General features: G+C 47.3%; 1 protein-coding gene across 4 annotated transcripts in view; it reads right to left on the bottom strand.

Moving 5' to 3' along the window:
* Positions 1–22,742, bottom strand: part of ROR2 (receptor tyrosine kinase like orphan receptor 2) — a 215,444-nt gene that overhangs the window by 37,948 nt on the left and 154,754 nt on the right. For 3 of the 4 annotated variants that reach the window (XR_004526910.2, XM_073805874.1, XM_033857741.2), the window contains exon 2: positions 9,792–9,869. Coding sequence is in view for 3 of the 4 variants with exons in the window: in XM_073805874.1 (XP_073661975.1) it covers positions 9,792–9,869 (78 nt within the window). In the remaining variant the exon portion in view is untranslated. Of the gene's footprint in view, positions 1–4,393; positions 4,476–9,791; positions 9,870–22,742 lie in introns of those variants that run through there. The other variant, XM_073805873.1, reaches the window with a different exon arrangement.

Genomic DNA, 22,742 nt, shown 5'->3' with positions numbered 1-22,742 from the left:
CAACATCATGCCTTCCATCAATTCTGTGAAATTCTCTACCAGTATCTCATGAAATATCGTTTCTCCCTTCCCCTTTATGTCTCCTTTGAAATCTCCTTCTTGATATATGCTGAATTTCTTTATGTGATTCCTCCAAACTATTCACCTACTTTTATATTTCCTGTCCTTTTAGAATCTTTAGCTAAGCACAGTCTACTGTCCATCAAGTTTTCTCATTTCGTCTACTAAATTTTTCATTTCTAGAAGGTCTCTTTGGTTCCTTTTCAAACCCACCACTGCTTTTTCTTCCTTTATCTTTAATCCTTCTGGCTTCATTGTTTACTAGCTCATCACTCATCCTGGGCCTCTCTGAGTGTACTTTGTAATTTTCCCCTGCAGGGCTGGTTTTTCTGTGGGCATCCCTTTAGGACTGGGTTCCTGTAACAGGCAGTGTCAAATGTTCACGTTGATTCTTGGGCTCAGGGTTCCCCCACAACATTCTGGTAAATGTAAATGTGGTTTCCTGATGTGTGGATCCAAGTCTGATATCTCATGGGAAAGCCTTCTGTGTTTCCCACCTCGAACCAGGCTTCAGGCAAGCCCTCTTCTCACCCTCCTGGGCTAATGAATGAAAACTCCCCCCTGTTTCCTTAGGTCTCCTAGGACTTAGCCACGGTGCCTAATCTACAACATCTCTGATCTCTGCCTCATGGGCTGCCTTCTGGCATGATATTGAAACCCAAGGCTTCTGATGTAACTAAGCCTAGCAGAATAGTTTCTACAGCAGGGGTGATATTTCATAGGCCTTATATTAAGGCATAAAAAATGTAAATTCCTTCATTTTTCTAAAACCAAACTTGATTTTTTTTCTCAACCCCTTATTTCTCCTGATTGAAGGAAATGTAATACATCCAATTCCAGGGAAATCAGTAACTTTAGCATGTTTAGTTATTTCATGTAATCTCAAAATCAGGATTTTCTACTTCTGGGTATCCTCTCTAGGGAAAGCTATTCCAGCGTCAAAACACTGAAGATTGATTTGTCTGTAGCTACCCTTTGCCTGCACCATCTTTTGCCAAAGTGTCCTCGTCTTATTGGTGCTCGTTCTACTCTGAAGCCCAGGGATGCATCCCCATCTGCCCCGTGGCCACAAGGTGACACTGCTGAAGAGCTCACCATTGGAAAGCTCATGTCATAACAGTTGCACAACACCTGCAGAGTCCAACTCTTTGTCTCAGTTAAACTTTTTCCCAGGAAAACTGTGCCGTTCTCCATGGCTATAAACAAAGTGGAACCACCTGGGTGGTTCCTGCCTTGGCAGTCCAGGGCTATCATAATTTTGTTTCCTTCCTATTCCTGGCTCCTGGGCATTTCTCCATCTCTCTTGCAAGTTCATCTAAGCATTTACATCTTTTATGAATATTTTATTGAGCACTTGTATGTAATTTAAGTCTGAGGGAGGCCAAGTTAGTTTGGTCCACCATTACAACCATCATTCATTCTCTGGAGGCCGAAATGAAAGTAGAAAGAAAATTCTATGAAGACTAAGCACAATATTGCTTTCTCCCTTGGTGTTCAATTACCAGCCAGTTTTTCACCTCTCAGCTTCATTTCCTTTCCGTGTGAAATATGGCATTTGTACTGGCCATTGCTAAGTTCTCCTCTAGCTCACAAAGTCTTCCTTTAGAGTTGCCCCAAACCTCTCCAGACGCAACTGAACAGGCCAGGAGGAGCTAGGCATAGGCGACCGCAAATTCTGCTACCTTGGATCCGGTCAGCCCGCCACAGCGTTAAGAGAGGAGAACAGAAGTCTTCCCTTTTGATTATGCAAGGGAGGTTCCCCTTCCTCACAGCAGGGTCACTTCAACAACTGATGCTAATGCATTCCATCTCCCTGATGCCCAGGCCAGCTCTCTGCTTGCCCCTAAACTCTACACAGTGGAGCTTAGTCCAAGCATGAAAACATACTAAAGGCAGAGGTAACAAAGAACCTGTTTCCAGTGGACACCACTCCTGACCTCACAGTCAGATCAATGATTAACGATTTTTTTTTTTTTACACCAACTGACCGTCCACATATTCACCAACTTGGTCAAATGACTAAGGTGTTTGAGGATCTGCTTGTTTACCAGATCACACTGACTAGCCTGGGAGGAGATAAGGAGAGCCATGTGTACTAGGGTCATGAGGTCACAGGGCTTTGATTGGTGGGAAATAAAACAACCTGCCTAGAAGGGCAGGTGATGAGGGGACCCTGAGAGCCGGCGCAGAGGACAAAGCTGCTCTTCCAAGAAGGAAGTATTTACAGGCCAATAAATCCGTCGGGGGCAGTGGCAGGGGCTCAGACCTTCCCGCTGAGCTGTCTAGCGGTCTGCACGGAACCAGCAGCAGAAAGAGTTGGAGGAGGGGAGCTTACCAGGGGGAGCAACAGGGTCAGAGGAGGCTGTGAGACTAGAAAGGATGGAAATCAGAGAAAATGAGAAAAACAGGGGGAAATGAAATTAAAGGACCTGAGAGACAGAGAAAAGTAAGTAACAGTGTTTGGCGGAGAACAGGGTGCTGTGGGTTGAACTGTGTCCCCCAGTGAGATAGTGGTGCTGGAACCTGTGAATGTGACCTTACCTGGAAATTGAGTCATCGCAGATGTAATCAAACTGAGATGAGGACATATGGGTGGGCCCTAATCCAAAGGCTGGTGTCCTTTAAAGAGGGACATTTGGATACAGACACAGAGAAGATCACGTGAAAACAGAGGCAGAGATTGGAGTAATGCGGCCCCAAACCCAGGAATTGCATGGACTGCAGGCAGTGCCAGAAGCTAAGAGACATGGACGGTTCCTCCCTCAGAGCCTCCAGAAAGCGCTAACCCTGCCAACACCTTCATTTTGGACTTCTGGCCTCCACAACTGTGAGAATAAATTTCTGTTGCTTAAGGAACCTAGTTTGTGGTCCTTTGTTATGACAGCCCTTGGAAAATACTGCAGGGGGCTCGAGGGATTGAGGAATAAAAGCAGAAGAGAGGGAGAAGGAAGGAGACCATTTGACAAACAGGGTGACACCCACATCCTTTCAAAGGGACAGGGACACAGATACATTCACACACACACACACACACACACACACACACACACACACACACAAACACACTTGGAGGGTTCAGGCATAGGAAGACAGACCCAGACCCAGAAAACCAGATGCAGGCACCGGCAGGCTCAGAGAGAGAGAAGCACACACAAAAACCATGTGGCTGGGAGTACATAGGACTTGGTGCATATCAGGGGTGGGTCATAGGGAGAGAAACACACACACACACACACACACACACACACACACACACACACACACAGAGACGCACACACCTGAGACAGACGTTAGACAAGCACACATGAGCAAGCTCCCTGCAGTTTGGTGTTCAAACTCAGTGGGCTGAAGAAGAATGACTGCCTCTCTGTCACCTTCAATAGGGACAACAATGGATGGTCCGGCCAGACAATGGCCACCAGTTGCCGTGACTACATCCCAGCTGACGTGCAGGTCTCCAGCAGCTACCCTGGGAGAGTGAGTGGAGGACATGAGAAGAAGAAGCAGAGAGGAAGGCTTGGAGGCAGAGACTGGCCTCATGCTCCTGGAAGCAGGCTGTGTCCCCGCCCTCCCCAGAGTGGGCTCCCGTGCACGTGTACGAGCTCCCGTGCCACCCAATCCGCCCCGGACAACATGACTGTGTACATTTCGAAATCTCTCATCTGTAGGTTGAGGCTTTCTCCCAACATGGCTGAGTTTGTCCAGATCCCGGGCAGCCCAATGGGCTCTGCAAATTCACAGCCGGCAGGAGGGTCAGGGGAGCTCAACGAGCAGCCTTCACCTCGAGAGTGGCCAGGGATCAGAGCCTGGAAACCCATGTTACATCTGTCCAGAGGAAGTGGGGCAACATTTTAGGCCCTCCGCTCACTGTCTGGGGGAGCCCCAGGTTTCCATGACCAGCCAGGGGACACCCAGAGGGGAGGTACCAAGTTTCCAGCCACAGACTTAACGCTAACTGTGTCTGCAAGCAGGGTGCTGTTTTCAAGTTTACCCCCGTCAGCCCTGGAGACCCTCACTCTCTAGTAAACTGCAGGAAACACTGACACACACATTCACACACACATCAAGAGTTCCAGAATAAAACAGAAATGCACCCAACATATATGCTAATCAATCCTTGTGTCCTATGTGAATCGGGAACCAGGCACCCAGTAAACAGATATCAGGCATCGTCTTCATGCCAACATGGTGAACTCTGTTGATGGCTTTTTTTTCTCTGTCCCAGGAAATTTTAGTTCAGCACTGCTGCACAGCGTGTCACAAATAGCAGGGGGCAGCCTGGTGAGTAAGGCATCGACTCCGGCCCTGTGATTTAGAATGCCCTACAGATCACCTCTCATTGCAACACATCCTCAAGTGGGGAGAGTCAGGAATTCCCCTTCTGGTTTCAGTGGGGATGATGAGTAGTCCTCCTCCTAAGACAGGAGACACAAGCAAGCGAGTCTATTTTTGGAGGTTGCAGGACGAACAAGATGAGTACCACCTGTCCGGGCTCTCAGAAATGATCCACTTCCCACACACATTCCAAAGTACTGATTTTACAAAACCAGAGATGTGTTACATATGCATTTAAAATACAGCCTTGGAACAAAAGAGCAAATGGTTTCTAGGCCAAATGCACACTTTTGTAAGTATATAATAATAAATAGTGTGTCTAATATAGCAAAGAATATAAAACTCCTGTTAAATATCGCTATAACCGGAGTCGTAAGCCTTCAGTCCTAACAGTGACAGTACTTTGGAATACAGAAATTTCAGGCAAACGTTTCAGCTGTAAATCACAGTGTCTTTTGTATTCATTTTTTCCTTCTAGACTCTGGGATCTCTCTCTCTCTCTCTGAATACCAACCACCAATTATATGTTAAGTGCTCAATCTTGGCCCAGTGCATTTGAACTCAAATGCTTTTTACGCTTGTAACTAATTCTCAGATCCTGTTTTGCTTGGTGACAGACTGGCCCGCTGGCCGTTTCCACCTGCCTGCAATTTTACAGATGCGTGGGCATCATAAATGGTAACTGGGTTAAAGAAATGGCTCATACAGTCCATTCGGCTATTATTATTTTTTAATATATGATTTAAGCCAAATGTGGCCAAGTAGTAATGCTCCCTGAAGCTCTTTAAACAAAAAAATGCGCGGAATAATAAATTTGGCATTGCCAGGCCAGTTCCTTCAGTCACTGAGGGTGCGAAAAGGAGGTCGGAGGATCAGAAAGGAAGAGTGGATTGAGTCTTCGTTTGTGCAAGAGCCATAACCCATAAGGAAGTAAAATCGCACGACAGGACTAGAGAATTGTGTTGCAAGGGAATAACTGAGGCCCCTGGGTCTCCCTGGGGGGCCATTCACCAGGCTCCTGTCCCTGAGGGGCTGTTGTGGTCTCGATGCTTAGAAACTGATGGACACACTGAAAATCATAACTGTGATAACGACAAACGGCCTCAGCACCCAGCCACTGCTTTTTGGGTGAGAGCTATACCCCTTCCATCCCTCCAGTGGCTGGGGGTGAGATGTGGCTGAGAGCAGTGCCCGGACCCCAACAGGATGGTGGAGCGCCACTCAATCCAGGCCTGTCTTCTGGCCAAGCCAAGCACGGACCGCTGCACTCACCATGCTTCACTACCCGGTGCTGCCACTACAGAAAAGGGGCCCAGCTTGCTGTGGTCCTCTGCATCCTTTTTTATTGCCTTTTTACAAGCGTGCACACATGCTCACAGACACGTGTACACACACATGCACACCCGCTTGACAAGTTAACTTCTGCAATTGGTATTTCTGTGCCCTGGAGAAGCTTCCAAACTCTAACTGAAACTCCCCTCAGCCCTGCACACACACTGATGTGCACAGAGTTGTAACACAATCACAAGTGGGTTAACGAAATCGAGAGGCAACCCAATCCCAACGAAGCAGAGGACGTTAGAAAGCATCCTGTTCTAGGCTGGAGAAGTTGCTCGAATACCAAAAAGGAGGTCAAGGAATCCCACCCAAGCCACTGAAGCTGACTAATTGATGTTTGGAGCTTACGGCTAGTTGGCGATAAAGTTTCTAGGACCGTTCAGCCCATGGTCATTCAGCACCTCGATTAGCAAATGCATCTTCCAACCAAGTGGACCAGGAGTCCAGCGGCTGCTTCTGCCTTCTTTAGGGCAGCTGTGAACACTCGGCTTGAAGAACAGCAGTGGCCAGTGCAGCACTCCTTCCCGGCCCCTGCACACCCCAGCCCATGCCCACAAGGAGGGCCCGCTCTGCCTGGAGGGAGAGGTCTGCACATCTAAACACAGCCCCAGAGCACGTTTTCCCAAGGGAATATTAGCGTCCACGGAATGACTGCAGGTTGGATTTTAGGCTGTTACTGTGGCTCGTCCACTTATTTAGCCACACCTTCCTCCTAATTCCCCTCTACTTCCCCTCCATCATCCTCCAGAGCTGCCAGGGAGATCTTCACAGACAGTAAATCAGGTTACACCACGTCCCAGGCTTTCCAGAATGAAGGGCGTCTCTTACAATGAAATAGAGCTTTCTCCTGCCATCTAAACAGCTGTGCACGCTCTCCTAGGGCTGCCCAACAGAACTTTCCTTGATAATGGAATGCTCTAGATCTGTACTGCCCATATCATGGTGGCTTCTAGCCACAGGTGGCCCCTGAACACTTGAAATATAGCTAGTAAGACCAAGGAACTGGAGTCAATTTTATGTAATTTTAATTGACTTAAATTTAAAGACCCACACATGGCTGATGGCCATGGTACTGGACCCAAAAACCTCTCCAACCTCAGCTCCCCCAGCCCATAAGCCCCCACCTTCTCCCAGCTGCCCCAGGACACCGAGTCCTCTTGGCCTCAAGGTCTTTTCACAGGCTTCTGCCTTGGCCCCAGACACACCCTCCCCCCACCTTCTTTTAGCGAATGTCAGATGTTCAGACCTCAGCACAACATCCTTTCCTTAAACCAAGACATCCTTTCCTTTCCTTCCAGTTCACCACACCCTCATTTCTTCCTTCAGACTACTCCTCACAACTCCTAGTTTTATAACTTAACAGTTTTCCCTTACGATGCCAATTCCCCAGTCCAGTAAACTCTGAGAGGCAGAGACACACTTGTTTTGATCACCAGTTGTGCCCAGCCTCACACGGTACCTGGTACGGAGCAGTCAGGAAATCTGTGTGGGCTGTCTCGATTTTGAGCTCAGTCACACTTGTGAGAAGTGATTTCAGAATCTAACCATCAAAAAGTATCTTTCTTCCTAAGAAACCTCCCCTGAGGCCCAGCATTGTACACAAGCTTCCAGAGACCAGGTCTTGTCTGCCTGGGGAACACATCCTTGTCCCAGTAGAGGCTCTTCCCTAACAAGCAAGGTCACAGCGACCAAAGTAGGACTGTAGGAGGCGGTCGACTGAGGAAACTAACTTGTGTATTTACTGCATAACATACTAAAGAGGAAAATCCCTGTCAAGGAGCCTCCAGACACCAGGTGCTACGAACAGCATGCAGATCCACGCACTCTTTTTTTTTTTAACTGGAGTATAGTTGATTTACAGTGTCGTGTTAGTTCAGGTGTACAGCAAAGTAAATCAGTTACACATATACATATATCCACTCATTTTTAGATTCTATTCCCATGTAGGTCATTACAGAGTATTGAGTAGAGTTCCCTGTGCTATAAAATGGGTCCTTATTAGTTACCTATTTTATATATAGTAGTGTGTATATGTCAATCCCAATCTCCCAATTTATCCCTCCCACCCCCTTTCGCCCCTGGTAACCATACATTTGTTTTCTACATCTGTGACTCTATTTCTGTTGATTTAAACGACTGTTCCGAGGCCAGAAGGGAGCAGCTCCCTGTGTGACCCCAAGAGGCCCTTTCAGGACACAGAGGGACATCTGGTCAACTCGGCTGAGACTGGTGGACTTGAGTCATTGCTGCTCAATCCCCAGGAGACCCAGCCTTGGACACGTGGAGGTGAACACATTCCTGAGGGAACACAGGGACCTTCAATGTGCAAGGGGCTGAGAAACTAATATGGATTTCTGGGTTCCGAATAATGCTTAAAAAAAGAAATTAAACAGAAATGAAGTGGTTGTTTTAATCGTTAATTGTTATACACTGAACTGTGTCCCCCCCATATTCACATGTTGAAGCCCTAACCCCATGTGTGTGACAGTATTTGAAGGAGAGGCCATTGGGAAGTAATTAGGGTTAAAATGAGGTCATAAGGGTGGGGCCCCCAGGAAGGGATCCGAATCTTTATAAGACAGGAAGAAACCAGAGCCCGCTCTCTCTCCCTGTGAGGACACAGCAAGATTGCACTGCCTACAAACCAGGAAGAGTGCCCTCACTAGGACCTGGCCATGCCAGCACCTTGATCTTAGACTTCCAGCCTCCGGGACTGTGAGGAATAAATATCTGTTGATTAAGCCATCCAGTCTGTGGTGTTTTGTTGTGGCAGCTCAAGCTGACTGAGGCAATAAGCTAAGGCAATATGGTGACAGCGGATAAAGAAGGAAAATCGTCACTTCTTCAAGTGACTGGGCTGCATCACAGGAAATGGCGTCTATCGACTCTACAAATCTAAGATGCCAACAAAGAGTGCCAAGTGAACAGTAACCCTTACAGTGACCTCTGGGAAAGCCCGGAGCAACAAGACAAAGAACATGGTCTTTGGTGATCCTTTGCAGGAGGGCCACCTGCCCGCCCTGAGATGCCCCTTAGTCTGGACAATTACACCTCGACAATAAGCCCAGAAGACGGCCACTTGTCCTCAGGAGACTTCGTGGTCAAGCCAGGAGTCCGGCTCTTAAGGCTCCACTCAGGCCCACGAAACATCCCCAAAGCCCCTTCCTCCCTCCAGTGGCGATCTGTCTACCCCTGCCCTCTATCTCCCACCCACCCACAGGCTTCTGACTAGCTCCAACCAGCCCTCAGCACCCTCACAACTGTGTCAAGAGACACAGATGTGGAGGGAGGCAGACCACTGCACGGATACTAAGCAGGACCCTGTGGGGTTCCTGGGCACAAAAGCCTGTGCCCCCCATTTCTTGATTACAGGACATAGGCTTCATTCAGCCTCCATGCCCTTCCCTGAGTTCCAATGGGCAGTTCCAACAGTTGCTAATCAGGGAAGGGAGAGGATGTGGAGACAAGGGAGGAACAGTCAAGAAACAATAGTGCAGCCTTGGGGCAGGGTCCTGGTTCCCCCTCAAGGGATACACATAACAATATCTTTGAGCTGTTTTGCAGAAACTGAAACCCCCACCTGGTGGGAGAAGTGAAAGGTATGCTGCTCACAAGCATGTAGACCCCAGACCAGTTAGAACCAGAAGGTTGATGATGCTGACTCCCACTTACCTCACCACCAACCAGTCAGAAGAATGCCCACAAGCTGATCACGCCCTCTTTGAACCATTATATAAAACTCCTCACTACCCCCTCCAGGTTGGGACACACAGTTTTGAGGGCATTAGCCTGCTGTGACCCCCTCTGCCTGGCAAAGCAATAAATGTATTCTTTTCTACTTCACCCAAAACTCTGTCTCCGAGATTTGATTCAGTGTTGGGATACAGAGGCTGGATTCGACTTCACACCCAGCCATGGGGCAGCACTGGGCCACAGGGGACCCTGACCATCCATTTCATCCGGCCAGGCCTTGAGTAGAATGGCACTGTGAGCCCCTCTACATGGTACTATGAAAACACTTTCGAACCCTTGCATTCAAAGAGCACTTCAAAATTTACCTTTTAGAGTTGGAATAGGGCTGTCGTGTCCATCCAGTTGTCCCAAAGGGTCATTCGGGTCGGGAACCTCTGCTTGCCCTGTGCAAAAAGAGCACAGCACACACATTACTGAGATTTCCCTTCAGGACCTTTACTCTGCTTCTCCTGCAGAGACAATAATGTTTCAGCAAAACTCCCCACTGTATAGAAAACCTAGAGGGATAAGGCGTTATGGTAGCTTCCAGAGGACTTTTCTAGCATCAGATTTGATACAACAGCAAAAGTGATTCTTGCTTTATCCCAAGAACAGCAAAATGCAAATGCTTTGCAGCACATACAGAGGAAGCAAACATGTGGCTGAAGTTTCATTAAGGGAAAGAGAGAGAGATTAAAACACGGGCTGTCAAAATTAAACACTCTGGAGCCAGAGTCAGCAGGTGGCCCTCCAAATAGAGGCCCCTGGTAATTCTGAATAAATTCAGAATTGGAGGGTTTCTTCAGCAGCTCATTCCCCTCCCGGCCCCCAGACCCACCGGCAGCCAGCAGCCAAGGACTGATCTACCCATAACTGTAGGGACAGAAGTTTCTGATCCTTATGGCAATTGCAACCCCACATCTCAGAGGCTGTGTCAGAGGGAGCAGCCACCTCCAAAATCATAAACACCAATGGCAAGAACAGATCTGGTCTGTTCAAGTGGGAATACAACACAGAGTCATGGGTCCCCCGTCCTGGAATGCCGGGGAAGGGTGGGCAGGTGTGACTGATGACCTAGAAACCGTATGGGGCCTCATAGAGACCCTTCTCAATATCCCAACGCAGTTTACTTTCAAGACTTTCACCCCATACCTTGGCCTTGACTGGGTCGCACTGGTTGGAGGTGGGGGTAGAAATGGCGAAGTCAAGGGTGACTCTGACAACACATCTGGATGAATCTGGGTTTATAGCATCAAAGCCTATCAAAGAGTGGGACACACATACGATGGAAAATGATGCAGCTTAGAAAGAAGGATATCCTGACACGCGTTACAACATGGATGAAACTTGAAGACATTATGCCGAGTGAAATAGCCTGACACAGAAAAACAAATACTATATGATTAATGAGATACCTAGAGTAGTGAAATTCAAAGAAAGTAGAATAGTGGGTCACAGGGATTGTGGGGAGGCAGAATGGGCAGTTAGTGTTTGTTTAATAGGGACAGAGTTCCCTTTTGGGAAGATGAGGAAGTTCTGAGGCTGGATAATGGGATGGTTTTACAACAATGCGAATGTACTTGAAGCCACTGAATTGTGCACTGAAAATGGTCAAGATGGTAAATTTTATGTTATGTGTATTTACCACATTTAAAAAAAATTATTAAAGGCAGTTTATAATTCAATATTGGGTCACCCCACTTGCCTCTCAAATGAGAGACGAGAACTAACAAAGCCCCCGGACACTTCAGATCCCGCTTAAGATGAGGCCTTGCTCAGAAAAACTGGTGTCTAAAAGTGCAGTACAAGTGATTTTCAGGCAGAACCAGGTACGCAAGACTCTTCAAATTATTTAGCTAAACAAACACTGGCCGGTTTACACTTAAGGGTACCCGTGTGTCTAAGCTGATCCTCTCTACCCGCTTGTTCCTAAGTCACAGGACACTCGAGGCGACGCATCAGCTTGCAATGCCCTTAGAATTCAGGCCCAGTTCCCAAGCAACCAACAGGAGACATTATTTCTGAATGGGCCCATGGCTTTTCACATTCAATTATGGTAGAGTCCTTTCTATCACTCCCAGTCCAAACTTACCCACCCGTCAGAAGCCATGCACCCGTACCATCTTTCATAAAATGTCCTTGATCAACCATTCAGAAGTAACACCTTTTAAAACTATGCCCCAAGAGACTTCCCTGGTGGTACAGTGGTTAAGAATCCACCTTCCAATGCAGGGTACTCGGGTTTGATCCCTGGTCAGGGAACTAAGATCCCACATGCCCGGGGTAACTAAGCCCATGGGCTCTAGAGCCCGCATGCCACAACTAGAGAGAAGCCTGAGCACTGCAACGAAGAGCCCGCGCGCCACAGTGGAGGATCCCGCATGCCTCAACTAAGACCCGACGCAGCCAAATAAGTTAATAAATATTAAAAACAAAACAAACCAAAACAAACTGTACACCTCTCCGGTGGCAATCACATCATTCTCTGAATTAATAGTTGCATATGTTTTAATTTTCCTCAATGGATTGTAAACAGCTGGAGGACATCAGATGCTGCATCTCTATTGAGGGCTAATGGTCCTAGCACTAAAACCTAGACAGAATCTGGGGCTGCTACAGGACAGGGACAAGCATGAGCTATGTAAGCCAATCAACGCAGTTCAGTTGAGGTTTGAAATTTTAAATTGGCATGTTACACATACCATCACTCAGCACTGTTTAAATGTAGAGAGACCACAGGAAATCAAACACACTTGTACTATATACACATATCTGAAAGAGGCATAAAAATTATTAACTGCTTAGAAATTGACAAATGGTGTAAAACAGTCAAATAAATATACACTCTGAAGAAAAATAAGCGCCATTAGCCCAATTCCACTGGGCACAAGGCTCCTGGCTCTTCCAAGGCAGCTTTTAGTTTGGAAGCATAAGTATTTTCATGAGCATCCCAGCCGGGGTGTGGACATGCGCACTCTTCATGGGAGAAGAGCCGGAGGTGATCCAAATGCTTCTGTTGACTCATGAGCAGATGTCACCCCCACAGAGACATGCAAAGTTGTTCTCGACATTAGAAGTGCTGAGATTCTCCCTGAATACATTGCCCTGGTCAGCACATATGCTGGAATTTGATTTTTTGTTTCTCCTCAGCCTTCATTTTTACCCTAGGTAAAATTTAGCTTGGGCATTTGAGCAAGAGAGCACCATCTACATATTTGGAAAAACAGGTAAGTTTCAAGTAGCCCACCAGGCTAATATCAGGGACCCCAAGCTTTGGGACTTAGATGTGAAAGCACACAGTGGCTGAGATCCTGCCCATTTCCTCTGCAAGCCAAATGTGTGAATAAATTCACGATATCCAATCACTTCGGTCCTTAGAACTGACACCTTAAGTTCCAGCAAAACTAGGCCCTATTGTTGCTTCCTGAGAAATAAGGGCAGTATTTACATTCTGAAGTTAAGAGTCTTCATTCTCCTACAGTGCAGAACAGCCATCTTTACTCAAGATGCTGCACCTCCTAAAATTTACAAGCAAAATGTAACAGGGGCAAATGTGAACCTGGGGTATGGGGACAAGTGAGACCAGGGTCTAGTGCCTTGGCAGATTCCAACAGGATTTCTCCTGGCCCTAAAAGGGTCAAGAACAACCGAAAGGAAAAAAAAATGAAACAAACATAAAACAGAAACAACAAAACTGCCACCCACGCATCAAAGTGCCACTACTACTTATCTGAAATTACATAGGTAATTTAAATGTCCTCTTTTATTTTTCAACATCTTTACAATGAACAAGCATCAAGCTTTTAACTGACATAATTCACATACCACAAAAGTCCACATTTTAAAGTCTATAATCAAGTGGTTTTTAATATATTCACAAAGTTGTTCAACCATCTCCACTATGTAATTCTGCAATATTTTATCACCTCCAAAAGTAACCTTGTTCCCATTAGCAGTCCCCCGGAATCTCACCTCCCCCAGACCCTGTAACCACTAACCTGCTTTTTGTCTCTATGGATTTATCTGTTTGGGCCGTTTTATATAAATGGAATCATACAATATGTGGGTTTTTGAACAAATATTAATTTTATTAGGTTTTTAAAATTTCATGCCCAAAAAGAGAGAGAAAAAAAAAGAAGGCTAGAGAGAAGCACACTGTACTAGGTGATTAGCAAAGGCCATTAAATGCTACATCAGCACATCAGGCTACTGCCCAGACCCTGTGGGGAGGTTTTGGCTGCCCAAGTAGACAGGATGTGGAGGATGAATGGGAGACACAGTGATGACTAAAGGATGAAAGACAGAGAACTATGGAAAGCTAGACAACTAGGATTATTTATCCAAAGATATGATGGTTTAGGAGCTGAAAGTCTCACTTGGAAGAGACCAGCACACGTTCACATTCCTGCTGTAGATAAGACATGGCTCGTGACAAGAAGGACTAAGGAAGGATTTCATCACTGCGAGTTCAGGGGCCACCAAAATGAATGCAGCATTGGGAACTCGTGTCGTCTGCTTTCTCCCCGACTAGCACGTTCTTCTGCAGGTCACCAGGGCTGGACGAATGACCTCTATCCACCTTCTTCACCCCATAACCCACCTTGGCAATTACTGCCAGCCCAGTTCAGTCAGCGATTAGTCCAAGGTGGTGAGAGTCCAGTCAGATCTCCCACATGGTTGTCCTGAGTGTTTCTTTACACAAAGGTCCCCTTGGGTTTACCTGATGCCGGTACTCTCACCCCAGCTGGCTGACTGGAGATGGGGAAGACCTAAAGAGAGAAAAGGTTCTGGGAGGAATTGGCTGCCCTAACTCCTCAGGACTTAATTATTGTTTTCTGAAAACTAGGCTATTACTTGGAGTAAATCTACATGTCCTTCGTTTTGGTAAAATACTAAAAGTTGTACTAACACCACACGAGTCCATGAAGAATGTGAATTCATGGGGGCTTCCTTGGTGGTGCAGTTGTTAAGAATCACCTGCCAATGCGGGGGACATGGGTTCGAGCCCTGGTCCGGGAAGATCCCACATGCCGCAGAGCAACTAAGCCCGTGCGCCACAACTACTGAGGCCCGCGCGCCTGGAGCCCGTGCTCCGCGGCGGGAGAGCCCACTGCAATGAGAAGTCCACGTGCTGCAACGAAGAGTAGCCCCCGCTCCTCACAACTAGAGAAAAGCCCGTGTGCAGCAACAAAGACCCAACGCAGGCAAAAATAAAAATGAATTAAAAAAAATAAACTTATTTAAAAAAATGTGAATTCATGATGCTCTAACCTTTTCCATTGGATGTGAGTGATCTTCACTGTAAAACAACACATAGGGCGACAATGTAAAGCTACCAGAAAACTCAAACCTTTGATAGCATCAGTCAGGTAGTGATCATTAACTCTTTATTAGTTTTTTGATGTTTAAAGAAAGGAGAGCATTGGGCTTCCCTGGTGGCGCAGTGGTTGAGAGTCCACCTGCCGATGCAGGGGACACGGGTTCGTGCCCCGGTCCGGGAGGATCCCACATGCCGCGGAGCGGCTGGACCCGTGAGCCATGGTCGTTGAGCCTGCGCGTCTGGAGCCTGTGCTCCGCAACGGGAAAGGCCACAACGGTGAGAGGCCCGGGTACCGGAAAAAAAAAATTACCCATCATTTATAAAAAAGAAAGGAGAGCATTTAATATGGAAAAATTTAAGTGTGGCTGGTTGCCAGGCAATGATACATTAAGTGTATACTTTCATCCATGTCAAAATTACACTTTAAAACCTAGAGCAAAGACTAACTACAATGTGGTAACCAGAGTGGGATCCTAGAACAAAAAAAAAGATATCCAAAAGTCCAAAGAAAGATGAATAGTATGGATTTTAGTAAAGAATAATGCGTTGATCTTGGCATATCCGCTGTGACAAAGGTACCACACTAATGTAAGATTTAACACTAAGAGGAAGCAGAGTACGAGGAATATGCAAACCTCTGCCCTATCTTCACACAGTAAAAAGTTTATTGAAGAACAATTAAACATTCTTCCACACTGGTCAAGCACTTAACCAAGGCTCACAAGTAAAGAAGAGCTGTAGGAAAGATCCTATCTCCAAACAGCCTTAATGGTGCAAGCCAGGCATGAACATTAACCGCGTGACACAGATTCACAGAATCTGATACAGTTTATTCAAAGATTCAACAGCATAACAGTGAATGCTCAGCAATTAAATCACTTTTGAGAATATCGGGTTTTGAGCTAAATTTTACGTTAATTGTCATGGCATGGTGATACTGGCTCCTAACCTGATACTTAGCATGTATTCTTAGCAGCACTTATCACTGTCCCGTATATTCAGGGCTGAACCAATTGGTGTCTGAAGAAAGACCAGATGGAAGGATGCATTGTTGATGTCGCTGGGCTGGTTAAAAAATCAGGGTTTCCCACAAGCCCGCAATAGCTGGAAATGCACGGCCGGCCCAAATGGGTGCAAATTCTGAGTAATTAGAAACCGTGCCTCAGCCAAACAATATCTCCTACAGACCTTCTCTCAACACAGGCCTCTAATGTGACATCTTGATTTAAGGCATCAGTCAGGTAAGAGAAATTTATATCTGCAAAGTACAAGTGGGTCTGTTCTGATTTCCAGGCTCCTTCTCTGGTCTTAAAATACAGCTCTCTCATTAAGAGCAGAGACATTTGATTAAGAGAGAGTTCACTAATGAAGTTCAACCCACACCCTTGGATTTGAGTACATGTGCTACTCTGTTTTTGATTTGTGTTTCTCTTAAAAAATGTTTTGTTATTCAGACTATTCACCCATTAATCTCTACCTGTTGATGTGAATCAGTACACTTGTGATTTAATTATATGCAGTCTCTGGCCTATTCGGACAACTTCAAAGCAGCCTCCTTTTAATTAGTGATGGTATTTCATTCACCAAAGCTTTGCATTCTTGGATTTGGTCGTCCTTAATGACGGTGTAATTTCCAGAATATGAGAACGAACAGCAGTCAGGGCACATGGGTAAAAGACCACAGCCTGGAAGGGAGGACCGTGCGGCAGGCCAGGAGCCTCTGGAAGGGCAAGCATGGATTTTATGATGAGCTGTGCTGCATGAAAAGTCAGCACATCCACTGGCAACTGGAAACGGCCATAATGTGTTCCAGAACAATCACTTAGCTCAGCAACACGTCAAACTGAAAACATCCGTGATGCTGGAAACGCAACAATTTAAGGAAAAGAATGAATAACTGGAAAGGAGCAGAGTATAGAATCCTAAAAGGTGAGTCCATTAGCCTGGGAACTGGGCCAGAGAAAGTATGTCCATAGTAAAGAGACTCGATAATGTTTCTGGGAATGCGCTTACTAAAACGTCACACCGTGTGTCTCAACTGCCAGCTAGAAAACCACACGGCGTTCAAGGTGAGCTGCCAGTATCTAATCGGCAGTAGTCTTAACAGTCTGTAATTTTTCATTTCGTTATTTTGAACTTGGAGTTGAGCAAATATTAGCCTCTGGGTCTACATTCCTTAAGGGGCTGACCTAACTCTGCTCTGGAAATACAAAGTTAAATCCAACAGCCTGAAAATGGAGTGACCAGTGTCTCTCACCAATTTAACCTTCACTTTGATTCTACTTCCACAGCAAAAATATCAAACCCCCAAAAGAGTCCAGGCACAGGCCCAATGCCCTCCAATATTGCTGTCATAACGCTTTTCCTACCTCTGTCACAGACAGCCCCCCAGAACCCCCAACAAAGGTCCCACTGTCAAGGGCCAAGTGTATAGTCGGTTGAAGGGGGAGTGAAGCTGCTCAGGAGGCTGAATTGGGGCCTTTCACTGACCTCTCTCTTTCCCAACACCTACAGCCCCTGGCCGCGGTGGCACGGGGCCTGGCAGAGCTGGGAGGCCGGGAGACACCACCCATAACAGATGCAGCTGAAAGGGCGAGACCCTGACACCCTTCTCTGCAACACGAGCTCCGGGGCCTGATGCCACTGATGCGCCTGCTTGTTACTGCCGGTTTCTGCAAAACCAACAGAAGAGGAGCAAACAAAAATGTTGGGTAAGTACTCCGAGCTCATTCTCTTTCCACTTGGTTTCACAGAAGACTCTTTTGAGTATCAATTATTCCCATGAACACAAGGAATCACTTTTTCACCTTGAACCTCTGGAAGGTGTTGAACCTCTGGAAGGTAAGGAGGGGACTTCCCTGGTGGCGCACCGGTTAAGAATCCGCCTGCCAATGCAGGGTACATGGGTTCGAGCCCTGGTCCAGAAAGATCCCACATGCTGCAGAGCAACTAAGCCCGTGCGCCCAACTACTGAGCCTGTGCTCTAGAGCCCGCAAGCCACAACTACTGAACCCGCAAGCCACAACTACTGAAGCCCACGTCCCTAGAGCCTGCGCTCCACAACAAGAGAAGCCACTGCAAGAAGGCTGCGCACTGCAATGAAAAGTAGCCCCCGCTCGTCGCAACTAGAGAAAGCCCGTGTGCAGCAACGAAGACCCAATGCAGCCAAAAATAAACAAATAAATAATTTATTTTTTTTAAAAAAAAGGTAAGGAGGGAAAAGATCTTTTTTTTTTTAAAGAAAAACCCTTATTAGAAAAAGAAACTGCCTATTGTCCCATGATAATGCTGCAAGTTACTTTCTGTTTGCTTCAGGGAGAGTTTTAAACTCCTCAGCTACAGGTGCAACAGCCTTGGAATCCAGGGTTGCCTGGAGAAATCTCAGGGTGGAGTGGATGAGACCCAGAGGGAAGGGATTCTGAAGGTTTGCAGCCTCTTTCAGCCATGAGTCTATGTCCAGCCTATGTAGCCTGAAGTTGCACTCATCCCCAGAGCAGCTCGACCAGTTGGCATATTTGAAATCAGAAGATTTGTTGGCAGTGATCACTTGGAGCTCTTGGAAACAAACAAGGATATACATCTGTTATAATCAAAGATGACAGCAGTAATTTTCCTTTTTTTTTTTTGCGGTACGCGGGCCTCTCACTGCTGTGGCCTCTCCCGTTGCGGAGCACAGGCTCCGGACGTGCAGGCTCAGCGGCCATGGCTCACAGGCCCAGCCGCTCCGTGGCATGTGGGATCTTCCCGGACCGGGGCACGAACCCGTGTCCCCTGCATTGGCAGGCGGACTCTCAACCACTGCGCCACCAGGGAAGCCCAGCAGTGATTTTCTTAAAGGTAGCTCCTGTATGAGTTTGCTAGGGCTGCCCTAACGAAGTGCCACAGCCTGGGTGGCTTAAACAACGGTTCTGGAGGCCGGAAATCCAAGATCAAAGTGTTGGCAGGGTTGTGTCTCTTGCAGCCTCTCTCCTTGGCTTGTAGGTGGCCAGCTTCTCCCTGTGCCTTCACATGGTCTTTCCTCTATGCGTAGACACCAGTCACAGTGGCTAGAGGCCCACCCCAGTGACCTCATTTTAATTTAATTCTGTAAAGACACTATCTCCAAATAAGGTAACATTCTGAGATACTGGGGGTTAGGACTCCATTATATCTATTTTGGGGGGACACAAATCAACCCATAACAGGTAGTGTTACTTATCTTCAAAGCTTCTTTATACTTAATGCTGATTTGAAAGTGACTTTTGCAACTGCATGGAACAGGCTGACAGAGACAGAGAAAGCCTTGATGAGAAAGAATAAACAGGGGGTCTGGACTAAGTACAGAGGTGTCGGGGGTGGGCTTGCCCACATACTGAAAGGATCCGCCAACAACTTCCTAATGACTCTAGCATCCCGACTCCTTCGTTCTGAAGGTGTCCCCTCATGGCTTCAGTTGGGGACACCGCTGTCCTCTGAGCTTCATCTCCCTAAGTTTCCATCAGCAGCCGTGGCATCTTCCCAGAGCCCCTCCTCTCAGGCTGGCATTCCTTCTTTCTCATAATATTTACATCACCACCACTCTTCCCAAAGAGCGGCATGGCAGGCCCAGAGGGAATGTGTCGTGGGATCTGGAGCAGTCTGTCTGACCATTTTTGGTAATGATTCTGCTCCACGTTTACACAGGGCTGCCCACTTTATACGATGCACACATCCGCACGACTCCCTTCACTTGACCCTCCACGTTTGGATCCTCTCCTGCTTCAGTCTCTCTTGCGAATGTCTCCTTGTCTCTGGCCCCGTAAATGCTGGAGTGCCCCAGAGCTGGGCCTGCAAAAGCTTCCCCTCTCTTTCTGTACCTGTCCCCTCGATGACCTGGCTTTCAACGACAGCAAAACGCCCACAACTCCCCATCACACCTTTCCGAGCCTGACCTCTCCACAAAAAGCCAGGCTCAGAAACGGGAGGACCAGCTCACGTCTCCGCTTGCACATCTAATAGACACGTCACGCTCAGCTTGTCCAAACACAAACCCAGCTTTCCTCCACAGACCGCTCCCCTGCAGTCACCAGCCTCCCTAAACTCTGACTTCAGCCTTCCACGAGCTAAGGCCACACATCCTGGTTATCTCTGACTCCCTTTCCTCTCATACCCCACGTGCAATCCAACAAGAAATGCTGTTTGCTCTATCTTCAAAATACATCAGAATGCGACGCTCCTCACACCTCCCTGCTCACACCCAGTCCCAGTAGCTCCAGCTCTGCTGGATCACATGACAGCCCCCCCAACCCTCCCCCCCCCCCCCACTGCTCTCCAAGCAGCAGACACACTTGCACCTCTAAAAGGAGCTTCAAATACCATCGCCTGAGACAGCAGGGCGAATCACAAAAGCCTGAGGCTGAGTGGAAGAAAATACACATACAAAAGACCCTGTATTGTATGATCCCACTTATACCACGTTCATAAATGGGCAGAGGCATCTGCAGGGATGGAGGTCAGAAGGCTGGTGACGTTGGGGGTGATGGCCGGGAAGGAGCAGGGGATGGGTTTCTGAGAGGCTGCTGGCATGGTCTAGTGATGTGGAGATTTATGCACTTTTATCTATGTATATTATACTTACACAAAGCTTACCACGTTGCTTCTATTTTCATCTCTCTCATATAATGCTACCTCCTGGGACAAGGCCTGGCGGGATGTTATTCAAACACTTCCCTCCACATTTGTGCACACAGTCCTGCCACTTAACCTGCTTCCCATTTTTCTTTTCCCCTTAGCACTTCCAAGAGACGATTTATTCATTAGTTTATGTCTCTGTCTCCTCTTCCTGGGAGCAGGGGTTTCTGCCTGTCTGCTCACTGCTCTATCCCCAGCACCTGGAGCACAGTCGGTAGTTTCTCATTTGGTGAATGAATGAATGCTTCTGTGCTCAACAACTTCCAGCACCTTCCACCTCCTCAGAGGAGCAGCCAGAGCCCCTTCTCCAGCCCCTCCACATGTGAGCGTGCATGCCTGCACACACACACACACACACACACACACACACACACACACACACACACACACACACACTCCTGACCTCACCTCAACGCCTTTCCCCTTCACTCTCCAGGAACAGTTCCAGCTCCTTTTCCCTCTGGGGTTTGCATTTCCTTTTCCCTCTGCCTGGAAAACTCTTCCCCAGACCCCCCCTGTAGGCTCACCCCTTACTTCCTCTGCTCCAAGCTTCGCTCATAAACAAGGCCTCCCCTGAAAGTCCGTATTGAAAGCATCTAGGGCCCACACGTGGCCTGCCCTGTCTGTGTCTCTCTCACATCAGAAGAGGGTGGCCTCCATGAGGCCAGGCTCTGGGTGACCATCTAGTGTTCACCACCTGGAACCCCAGCATGCAGGAGGCACTCCATGACCATGTGAGGAATAAACAAACACGGGCAGTGTCCTGGGACCATCACGCTCATGTGTGAGGAGAAGTCCCGAGTTTCACCTCACAGTTTGAGGGATGGAGCTCATACCTGCTCCAAGCACGGGTAGTACCCACCCCACCAGCACCTCCTCCTACATCATGTCAGTTCCTCTTCCCAGAGGCAGACGATGGTGCCGCAACTCTGCTGCCCGGGGACGGGCTGCTCCTCCAAACCACTAGAGAACACTGCCCTGCTCGAAGGCGCTCAGACCTGAGATTCCTGGCAGTGCCCCAAGGAGCGCCACCAGGCCCACATTCCACAGTCTCTCTGACAACATGCCCTTTTAAATGAACACATGCATCTTTACAACTCCAAATGAATAAAAAGAAGCTTTTACAATTTTAAAACCATACCATGTGCTACTCAAACATAAAAAGGGCCAACTGTTGATACACACCTCACAGTGGGTGCATCTCACATGCATCTGGCTAAGTGAAGGGGCCAGACTCACAGGGGAAGGTACTGGAGAATCAACTTCCAGAGTGGCGGCATGAGGATATTGATGAACTCACTTTCATCATTTCAAAAATGCAGGCTAAACAACTAAAACCAACCATTTAAGAACTCAGATAATGAACCAGAGCCACAGAATGAACTGAAAAATCATCTATCCAAGAGAAGTAATGGAACCTTAGCAAGATGGCAGGGCTGTGCTGGTTTAACGTGGGCTGTGACCATCTTCTCTCCCTCTCCAGCAGTCCTGCAGGTGGCCAGCAGATCTGAAGCTTTTGAAGCTCTGTTCAAAGTGCCATCCCATAGTCACTATTTTGTCTGGACTTGCAGCACTCTGGGAAATCTCTAGGTTTGACTCAGAGCTGGGCTGGCCTGGGGTCGTGGGGAGGGTGGCAGGTGGTGTCTGTCCCTGGAGCGTTATGCAAACAACAACAAGCTGCTGGCAACACTTCAGCTGCCTAATGCTGTGACTACAACTGCGGTAAACTTGAGCCCAGCCTGGATTTAAAAGGAAATCCAGGAGAACTAGAGGACTTCAGGGCACTTCAAAAGCGCCGATGTATTTCCAGGGTCAAAAAGGCTATGCACACATGGAAGGCTATGCACATGCCCAAGGAAGACCTGCAAAAGGAGAAGACACGAGTCCCTCATCTCTGGTGCAAACAAGAACTGACGGCTAATGTACACCTGAAACTAACACGACAATGTAAATCAACTATACTCCAATAAAAAATTTTTTAAAAAAAGAAGTGACAGCTAAGGCTGATGTTTGATGGCATGCCTTCTCACAAGATCCCCTGGGCCAAAAGTGCAAGAAAATATCATGGCCAGTGGCTGGCTAATCACACAACTATACTGACTCACATGTCATCCCTAGGAATCAAGCTCTAAAAATGTAAGAGATCTATGTTAAGTGTTCTGACCACACACATACACAATAACAATAATTATAACCACAACAATAAATAAAGAGGGCACGAGGAAACTTGTGGAGGAGATGGACATGTTTATGGCATATAGATTGTGGTGATGGTTTTGTGGGCTTATACTTCTCTCCAAACTTAGCA

The sequence above is a fragment of the Tursiops truncatus genome, chromosome 6 (assembly GCF_011762595.2).
Source record: "Tursiops truncatus isolate mTurTru1 chromosome 6, mTurTru1.mat.Y, whole genome shotgun sequence".
NCBI lineage: Eukaryota > Metazoa > Chordata > Mammalia > Artiodactyla > Delphinidae > Tursiops > Tursiops truncatus.
This window is presented reverse-complemented; position numbering and strand designations above follow the sequence as displayed.